Source organism: Cryptomeria japonica, chromosome 6 (assembly GCF_030272615.1).
Source record: "Cryptomeria japonica chromosome 6, Sugi_1.0, whole genome shotgun sequence".
Lineage (NCBI taxonomy): Eukaryota > Viridiplantae > Streptophyta > Pinopsida > Cupressales > Cupressaceae > Cryptomeria > Cryptomeria japonica.
This window is the reverse complement of record NC_081410.1, coordinates 88,708,863-88,719,672: the sequence shown is the minus strand read 5'-3', so window position 1 is coordinate 88,719,672 and position 10,810 is coordinate 88,708,863. Positions and strand designations below refer to the sequence as shown.

The window sequence follows — 10,810 nt, the reverse complement described above, 5'->3', positions numbered from 1 at the left end:
CAAATTATTTTTAACGTGTGAGGTTAACTTACTTTAAATAAAAATATACTTAGTTTACGTGGATTTAAAGACTGCTATTTTAAAAATTGCAATCATACTTTTGAGAAAATTGAAATGAAACTTAATGGATATGAGATTAACTTACTTTAAATGGAAATATACTTAGTTTACGTGGATTTAAAGACTCTATTTTAAAAATTGCAATCATACTTTTGAGAAAATTGAAATGAAACTTAATAGATATTATAATCAATAAACATATCATCGTGGCTCTTACAAAATAATGTCAACTAATTAAATTAGAACCCTTCACATACGCTATTCAAATTAAAAAAAAGAATAAAATAATTTAAAAAAATGATTATAAGCCTCCCCAAGGCAAATGATTGTTTTTAGTCTTTTTTGGTTTCTTCTCCCCTTTAGTAAGGAAGTGTCACTAGCTAGCATCGTGAGGACAATGTTGAGTTGAAATGCAAAAGTAAAATTGAGCGTCAAAAAGAAGGATTATGGCTCTTTTGTTTCTTCCTAAATTTTACCACGGGAAGTAACTATCGTAAATGACGAATTTACTCTGACGGTTTTGGTGGAGTGTCAAATTTAACCCCTGGCGTTTAACCTTGCGTCTTCTACTCAGCTAAAAGTACATGGTTCGGTATACGGTTTAGATGTAGAACGCCGTAGATTGCTTACGCTTGAAAAAAACTCGAGTTTCACGCCTGTGAATTTGACTCCCGGTAAGGGTTTTTACCGACTGGTGTGAATTTCGTGAAACGCCCTGCCACCGTTCACCGTTTGATGTGACCGGCAAAATCTACTGTTAAAATATACAAGCCGGAGTAAATCCAGGATTAAAAAAAAAAGGTTAAAATTTCAGATAGGTGAAGGATACCATAGTAAATTTTTAAGTGGTATTTTAGATTTTTGAGGATTTTTTTGGTTTTTGATTTAAATGTTTATAGTTATTATTTTGGCTTTTGGGTAAGGGAAGAGGGCTAGTAGTCAACTGTTCATTCCTTGTCCACCCAAAAAAACAGCTAAAAGTCTATTATTAAATCTCACATGTACCAATAGCCGCTTATTTGTACCCCCATTAGTTAAAATTTGTAGACTTTAATTGGAGGAGTTGTGCAACTTTATTGTTAGCCATAGCACACAACTGTCATTCGTGTATAAGTATTGGTAATTTTTAAGATGATTGTAGTGTACATTTATTGGGGCATGTTTAAGTAGGTATCTCGTGACACTTCTAAATGAAGCCAAAACAGTAGCTATAAACAGTTGTGTCACATAATAAACTAACAAAAAAAAAATCATTGAAATTTGACGTATTGTTTAGGATTTGTGGGTGCATAAAGTTAGCTATAATGGTTGTTGGTGCTCTTCCTCTAGTTATGACACATGGGTGAGTTTGTTATGCACACTAAGGTTAAAAAATGGTCATTTCGAGTTGACATTCATTACATATTCTCTATTGTCTTGTTAAACGTTCGCTTGACCACCATAATTTTTTTTACAACTGATCCAATACTTATGCACATATGCTTTAGTAATCGTGTGCTATTGGTACCAATAATGTTTGTACAATTGGTCTAATTTCTAACCTCTTTTCTAGCTATGGATACAGAGTGGGCGACTATTGGTTTTTTTTGGTTTTTCTTCGTATAGCTACTGTAAGTGATTATAGCTATTGTAAGCTACTGTAAGTGATTATAGCTATTGTTATGTGTGCAAAGGTCAAAAAGTACTTTGAGTTTGATGTCTGATACATATTCTCTATTATGACCATTCATTTTGACCACCACAAAATTTGCATAGCAGTTCCAATTCGCAAATGCCCATGCACTATTAGTACCAATTACTAACTTTTTTTTTTTTTCGTTGGGTCAGATACATGAACAACTATAATCCAAATAGAAGACGTAAACTAATTGGCCCCTTCCTCTAGTGTAAATACACCAAACATGTATATAGTGTGCAGCGCAAATAATGGCCGAGTTGATTTATCATACCTGATTTTGACTCTGCAAAGGATCGAAAAAAAACACAGACGGCAGAGTAGTATCTTTAACGGAAGATTATTTATTTATTTAATTAGGGTTGCTTTTAAACTGGTTTGGTTGAAGGTCGCTGTGAGGAGCCGCAATCGCTGATAATTAATGAAAACGTGAATTACGTCAGACCGTAAGGAGGAGATGTGATTTCTTAAAAGCCGTTTGGTGTACAATAGGCCAGCTGGAAAATAATTCGTATAATTTGGGGGTAGAATGGTTCGACAGGGAATTTTTCCAATTTACTTAATTTTATTTTACTCACGAGAGAAGCCTGCCGTGTGTTGCGTAATGATAAATAGGGGCTGTAGTCGTTGAGAGAGACCCAGACGAGGTTGAGATTGAGTTCCTAATAAAAGGCATACACTGGTCGGGGGTTCGAATCTGCTGCACTCCACACACATAGATTGATCACTCTTTCTTAGTTAATTTGTTTACGTAGTCATAGTGGTTGCAGCATTATGTCGAGAGAAGATAAGCGGAAGCGGGAGGCGGCGGAGAGTTCAGAAGAGGAAGAGAAAGTGGCTTATGGCGGCGGCGGGTCGGGTGAGGAATCTGATGATAGTGGTGGTGGGCGTGGCGGCGAGGCGGCGGAAAAGCGGCAGAAAATTGAAGGGCAGGTGGGCGGAAATAAACACCCACTGTATCGTGGGGTGAGAATGCGGACATGGGGGAAATGGGTGTCTGAGATTCGTGAGCCGAAAAAGAAGAACAGAATTTGGTTGGGGACTTTCCCGACGCCTGAAATGGCGGCTCGAGCTCACGACGTGGCGGCGCTGAGCATTAAGGGGAAGAATGCCTTCCTTAATTTCCCACACCTGGCAGATTCTTTGCCTAGGCCGGCTACATTGTTGCCTCGGGACATTCAGGCCGCCGCCACTGCCGCCGCCAATGATTTCTGTCTCGAGAGTGCAGAGACGGCGCCGCCAGAGGCCAAGGAAGAGGCGGCACAGTCTGCTGAATCTGGGGAATATTCGGGGGATTTTAGTTCTGGTTTCGACTGGTTGGCTCGATTTCTTGTGGAGAATGAGCCGTCGATCATAGATGATGACATTCTGTTCGACATGCCTAATTTCTTGGCTAACATGGCGGAAGGCCTGTTGGTGGCGCCGCCATGGCTTCAATCGGACTACAATATGTCTGAATCAATCTGCACTGAAACATCTCTGTGGAGTTATACATAAATTCTTTGGAAGGGAGTTTTTTTTTTACCTTTTTTGGTTTTTTTTTGGTTTCTTCTTTTAGATATGGATGAGAATATGTATACACATATTATAGGAGGAGGAGGAGGAGCTTCTTCTGTGATTTCTTGGCTTCTTTTCTTTTCGTCACAGGCCACCAAAATGAACTCTGGCCCCACATATTTCAATTGCAATAACTGAGGATGTATAGCAGTTCTCTTCTTTAATGGAATCTGTGTAGTAGCTCTGAGCTTCTACTTGTGTGCAGGTGGAGTATTATTATTATTATTATTATTAATAATGTTGAATCTATTAATTGTCTGGCATCCTTGCTGGTGCCCTTCACATTTTGGCTTCTTTAGCTTCTTGATTATGAACTTTTCTAAGCACAAATTGCTTAACTTGTTTATGTTTTCTTTTCCTCGATCTATACCAGCTTTCTTGGCGTTTGCATTGTCACTATAAAAGGCTTACTGGGCATTTCCCATGATACCCAATTTTTAATGCATTCACCACTGTCAGTAATCCGGCCACTTGAATAAAATGAGTTCATTTCAACAAATTGACATTTTGTTTAATGATAAAGTTCATGTTGTAGGTACAAAATGATCTGTAAGTAAGTAGCTCATTTCAACAAATTGATACTTGATATTATGATAAAGTCTTTGTTAAATGATACTGAATTCAAATCTTCTATAATACATAAAAATGAACATATATCTAACTCTCTACCTCTCTACTGCTACTCTTAAACAAGATATGAAACTTCTTTCTTCTAACAAGATTTCAAATTTCTTTCTTGTGACAAGATTCCAAATTTCTTCAATCGATGTGAAAGGCAGAAAAGAAATCTGCAGAGTTGAGAGTTTGATGAAATGTGAAAATCCCACCAGAGGAAACTTTGCAGGCCATCGTTGGAGAACAGTTAGAGTTTGTTCATTGTTAATTGTCTGTTAGTTTCTGTTTTGAGCTGGCGTAATGTAAACAAATGCCTATAAAGGCTCTTCTTGTTTTTATCATTTCATCTCAATTTTTGAGCTGCAACAGCTACTGTGTACCATACCGTGTATAATGGCATCACTGATATGACAACTTATCCATGGAGAAAACCGAGGCCATTTTTTATGAAGGGGAGGAAAACGAATTCTTCTATGGCCGTCATATATTAATGATAAAAAATTAGAGTAGGTTTACAATAAAAGTGGCTGGTAAGCATGGCCCATCAAACCACGAGCGTATCTTGTGAACAATATTGAATTAAAGTTTATCATGTTTCCATTGTCATCTCCTCTCGCTCTTCATACCCACATTTATACCATCAGGTTATGTTCAAGAACAGTCCTTGTATGCTTATTCCTTTCCAATTCTTCTTTCTATTTATAATCATTTTTTAGTAGGTAGTTGAATTTTGATAGCATTTAGTTCTTCCTTCCATTCATAATCGTTCTTTTAAAGAATTATGCATGGAATATAAATCAATGAGTTCATCTCAAAAAAATTAGGTAGTTGAATCTTGATAATAGTTAATCTTCCTCTCAACTTTTCCTTCCATTCATAATCATTCTTCTAAAGAATTATGCACGGAATATAGATCAATGATTTTGATTCAAAAAGATTACACAGTAGAATCTTAGAAACGTTGCAAAAAATCCCTCCTACCCGTCAATTACCCTTCTGATCTCTTCCTACTCTTAAATCATCGCCCACTTGTCTAGCCAAACAAAAGCATACAATATCTTCTTCCCAACTCTACAATCCATTCATAATCATTCTTCTTCTTCCCAAACTTCCATTCATAATCATTCTTCTAAAGAATTACGCAGGGAATATAGATCCATGAGTTTTAACTCAAAAAAACTAGTCATTTGAATCCCAATAACACTTACATACAGTATCTTCTTCTCAACTTTTCTTTCCATTCATAATCATTCTTCTAAAGAATTATGCACGGGATAAAGATCAATGAGTTTAACTCAAGAAAACTAGATAGTTGAATCTTGATAACACCCGTGAACAATATCTTCTTCCCAATACTTCCGTCCATTCATAATCAATCTTTCAAAGAATCACACACGAAATATAGATCAATGATTTTGATTCCAATAGACCACATAACGCTGAAAAAAAAAATACCCCAACCCTAATATCCTCATCCACTTGTCAGGCCAAGCAGAAGCTTCCATTGATACAAGCACAAAACAGTAAGCTGTACAAAACGCCATAATAATGGCGATTACAGAGTTGATTTGTTTCGTTAGATTGTTTTGAAGAGCCAACTACGGAACAAGGGTACAATAGGATGGATCGGTATGTCAGGGAAACAAATCATCAAGTATTGGGGATCTCCTCTCTCATTTTCTTGGCCTAGTTATACTAAATTGATGTCAACAAGCAGGTTTTCATGAATAATATTGAAGGTTGTATGTAGATTTTTCTTCCAAACGGCTCGGAATCTAGAGCACTTTCAGGCGGTCGTAATAAATTTTGTGCTCGTGCCAGATGAGAGGGGGGGACAAATGTGGGTCTCCCCACATCATTTCGTCTGACGTGAGAATATCTTGTCATGTCAACTTCAGAAGAAGCACTGTTTCCCAATGACACACCCGTCATCTTAGCCCAGTTTTAAATTTAGCTACTTCGCTTTAACCTCATTGTAAGGTTTATATAGTCATTAATCAAGCAGGAGGCCCACTCAATGATTCCTTTTAGCCCCTTAATAGTTTCGTTGTCTGTAATAGAAAATCTTCTCTTGATCATGTGGAATATATACATGGTCTTTGAATCAAATATTTTATTTGGGGGTGCCTTAAATATTATCTATAAAGTTGGGGCTTCTTGTCGTCTCAGTAATGAAAGGTTTCAATACAAATGATGTGCTTTTTCTCAAGTAATTCCCAACCACATATGTATACCTCCTTGCCTTGATGGTGGTTGCTACTTGATTGCCACATCTTTCAAGCAATAAAGCATAGATGCAGAGAGCTCAACTCAACTATTTGTTACAACCTCACATTCATATATTGCATGCTTTTTAAATGATAAAAGCTTAGGGTATTTTTGTTGCTTTTGAATTTCAATGTATACACACATTCTAGAATGAGATAGATACCTACTTAACAAAATGTGATCTGTGTTAGTGAAAGCTTCAATTATTAGGTTTGTGTTATGTTAAAAGTTTTGTAAGAATGGAATAGTAAAAGTTTTAATTATGATGTTTGTGATATGTTCAAAAGTTTTTTAATTTTGGAATAATGATTTTAGATGATAGAATAGTCAAATTTGGGTGGTTGATAATTATATCGATGTAGGTATTTAAAAAGGGGAAGAGCACTGGTAGTCATTATAGCTAACTTTATATATCAATAAATTTTAACGATACATCAAATTTTCATAATTTTTTCCTGGTTGTCTTCATATGTGACTTAATTGCTTATAGCTATTATTTTGACTTTTGGGTAGTAAAGACGAATGTTGTGAGATCTATATTGCACACAAGCGTAAAAAAAATCATTCAAAGGTGTCGTCTGATACCTACTTAAAGATGCCCCAATACTTTTGCACTACAACCACCTCAAAAATTGCCAATACTTATGTACAAATGTGCCAATAGTCATGTGCTATGGGTACCAATAAAGTTGCACAACTCCAATTAAAGTCTACAATTTTTAACTATCTCAGGTACAAGTGGGCGGCTATCGATACATGTGAAATTCATTAATGGGCCTTTAAAATAGTTATCATTTTTTTCGTTTCTTTAAAGTTAGTTATTGGGAGGTTAGGTGAACAAAGAATTAATGATCATTGGAACATGAGGATAACTAGGCCCCTTCCCCTAAATGTAATAAAGATTTGATATAATGTAGATATATAAAAATGTGTACATAAAAATAAGGTGGGGATTAATTACTTTATGGTATTTGTATATAAAAATAAATAAAGACAATAAAAATGCAATCAACTTTATACACGATTACACTATTTGTTTATATATATGTGAACATGTCTTCAAAAAGATACAAAGCTAAATGAGACGAGTATACATCATTAAACTTTAAACTTCAATTCCTAAGAGCATTTATGTGAGATCGACATAGACTCCTTACATAGACTCCTTACAAACATGCACAGTGAAAATCACTTTAAAAAGTATAAAAACCATATCATTAAAAAACCACATCCACATTAAAAACCAACTATAAAACACTAAAAATTAATTCTTAAAATTCAAAAATAATTCTTTAAATAAGAATTTGAACTTTAATCCATACAATAAAAAAACTCAGTACTTATATTTTAAACAATTAAACTTAACCATTTACACATTCCTTTAAACAATTAAATTGGGACTTGTTTAATTAGAATGTTTGAAGAGTTCTATTCTTTTAACAGAATCAAAGAACTTTCTCTATGCTCTGAGTTTGAAATGCGTTAAATCAAAATGATTATACGAGAAGGTTGGACATGGATGGGCTACCTAATTAGACGACTTAAGCATTTATTTTTAAATCCAGAAGATAGTTGAGCCGCTCAAGAAAATTTTCGTATAAAACAAGTACTATCATTATAACCACAAAGTTTTTAGTATCAAAAAAACTTGTGTCCAAAGGCCATTTTATTTAAAATGTCAACTGCAGGATAAACGTGCCTCCGACCGTATGCTATAAGAATGAAATGATGATTCTTGTTTTCATGTTTAAAATTCCTTAGGCAATTTAATTTTTTTTTTAAATGTATCTTTAATTCCAAAAAATAAGGTGGAATTGGATTAAGGTGAGATGAAGTTTAGTTAAGTGATGGCTATAAGTCTTAGTCATTAAGAATTAAATCTCATATTATAACAAGTTTTTCATTTTCTTTCTTAAGTTGTCGAATATTTCTTATAGGAGGGATATCAAAATTCAATCAAGGGACCTTACCACTATCGAACCAACTTGAAGCATTCATATCAAGTGGCTAAGAAGTGAATGAGGAAAAATGTGTTTGGTTGGACTATCCATGGTCTTGGTGATGAGGAGAGTCGTGGAGGCCATGTGAATTGTGTTTGGTATGACTACAACCACATTTGCGCCCTTAAGGAAAGGAAGGGCCTCTACTATAAGGGAAAGGAGGCATGTGCATAACAGTACATGACATTAGCCCAATGCTCACTAAGAATTTGCAAATGAGCAACTTCCATGGTGACCTTGTTAGCTTGCACTTAATTTTTTATGAAAATACTAGATCATATCAATTTAGTATACAAGGAAAAATACAAGTCAACAAAATCTCTTGAAACGCTTGCAGTTATTTTTTTATGAAAATATTATATCATATCAATTTAGTATACAAGGAAAAATATAAGTCAACAAAAGCTCTTGAAAATAGCGTTAGGTTTCTATCTTTCTAAATACTAGACAAAACTTTCACTCTAAAAGAATGCCAAATTTGGTTGAACTTATACAACATTCACAGTTAATCACATTGAAGAATCATGTGCCAAGAAAAGAGTTCAAGCCTAAAATGCCTAAAAAATAATGTATTTGAGTCCAAATAGCTTGAGGCCATGCGTAAAACAAGAAAGAGTCCTTGATTATTTTTGGATTGCCACAAAAAGGATAATGAATTGAATTAGGAACACTTAGATGGATCATTCGAGATCAAATGGATAGGCCTTAATAAAAATACATTAAGAAAAATAAGCTAGCTCAAGTTCCAAAATGGTTGACAAAACTATATGAAACCTCCATTGCCATAGAGTGGTTGCAAACTTCATACCCCATATGTTCTTAAGCTTTTGAATCATAGGCCTAGATGTAGAAAAAGATATAAATAACCTTTACATGACTTTTGATTATAGAAATGAGTGTATAGATACTATTCCTAGTCCTTCCACTAAGGTTCAGTGCATCCAACCACAATATTGTGAAATATTTATGGAAGAACCAATTCAAAATTGGTCTTAAAAGAATCAAAATATTGAATATAAGATGGCTACAAACCAAGATAATCAACTTTTGCTGGTTCTAAAAAATGTAAGAAATGAATTAAATCTCTTCATAAAAAATGAGAATATGGATGCATGCGATTGGCTAAGATCAATTTTTGCAAATGATCACAAGAGACCACTAGAAAGAGTGTTGGTTGATAGAAATATCGGTTCTAAAGTCATTCTAATTCTAGAGTAACAAGGGTTTGATAGCCTCCTAAGATTTCTAGATGCTTTTAGTAACAAAAGTTCCCTAGATTTTCAAAGGCAACTTTCAAATAGAATGGAGTGTATGACCAACCTTTTCCAAGCCTATCTACCATGAATAACCTTGTAAGAGATACAATGTACTAACAAGATTTTGTAGGTCTCATTTCCTTCAAGAGCTATGATCATTCATCTAGTACATAGGGCTAACCCTTCTAAGTGATAGGTATTAATGAGGCCAAGACCTCAAAAGTCATAGGGAAGAGAAAAAAATTCTTAGGTGACTCTTTGGAAGTTCTTTCCCTACTTAGAAGAATCCCATAAGAAATTCCTTAATAAATTTTTATATTTTTTTGGTACATGAAGCCTTAAAAGGAGCCCAACAAGAAGATTAATAAACATATGTAAAAGTAAACACCTTATAAAATATAATTTTATAGCAATATAGGGGTTTGGCTATCCAGTATTGTAATTTATTCTTCACTAAAAATAATGCATTAGCAAAGAGAGCAAAAAGAAGAATAAAAAGAAAAAGGGATTCCAAGAAACCTAAAATTTATCACCATGATCATTCCTTTTCTAACCATAATCAATATTATAGGGAGGGTTATGTAGAAAGATTAACAATAGCATTGAATTATTTAGTCACTACATGTTAGATCATGAAGTTAGATAGAAAGCATCAAGACATTATAAATCTTGTTTGATATTGTCCTCTTCATCCATGTTGGTGTAAATAAAAATTCATCATGGATATTATTACACTTTACTTAAGTTAACTTAGGATAGTGCATCTCTTTGTAGTTTGGATATGAGACACTTAGGGAAGTGTGCACATAGGGATATAGCTTGTAGGAGAAATTCCACCTTTTGTGGTCTTATCTTGCTATTACACTCCACATTCGGTGGGTCATCCACCTCTTGTGGAATATTATATTATTTCTCCTACCTAACCCTACTTTTTCTTACCTACCCTTGTTTCTCATTGAGCCACATGTCATGATTGTGTGCTCACATATCCATATGGCCTTGCCTATATAAGTAGGCCCATATTCTTTGTATTGGTTAATCTAGTTGATCATTTTCATATTGATGAGAATACATTTTGTTCTTGTCATTCTTTTGTCTCTCTTTTATGCTTTTCATTGTGCCCTTGATCTTGGCAAAATCTCACATGGTATCAGAGCTATTGGGGCTTCATTGATTGGTTTTGGAAGACATCTTGGAAGGCTTCTATTTTTGGATCTAAGGTACTGCACATTTTGGAGGCATCCTAGAGCATTTTTTACCTCACCATTGCATCTAGGAGGCCATTTCCATAAAAATCGAGTATAAACTCGACCTATTTTGGCGAAAGTTGAATTTTGGGTGTTGGAAAATTTTTTTGCCGAATTCGAGCGATACAGTAC

At 34.7% G+C, this 10,810-nt stretch overlaps 1 protein-coding gene across 1 annotated transcript; it reads left to right on the top strand.

The window, feature by feature from the left end:
• The first annotated feature begins 2,326 nt into the window (after positions 1 to 2,326).
• Positions 2,327 to 3,496, top strand: LOC131079807 (ethylene-responsive transcription factor ERF024). The gene has a single exon (XM_058017850.2). It carries the CDS (start codon positions 2,510 to 2,512, stop codon positions 3,230 to 3,232), a length of 723 nt encoding a protein of 240 aa, XP_057873833.1. The 5' UTR covers positions 2,327 to 2,509; the 3' UTR covers positions 3,233 to 3,496.
• The last annotated feature ends 7,314 nt before the right edge of the window (positions 3,497 to 10,810 follow it).

Excerpts from the sequence above, each read along its gene's own strand:
- LOC131079807 (XM_058017850.2), top strand. The coding sequence starts at position 2,510 with ATGTCGAGAGAAGATAAGCGGAAGCGGGAGGCGGCGGAGAGTTCAGAA.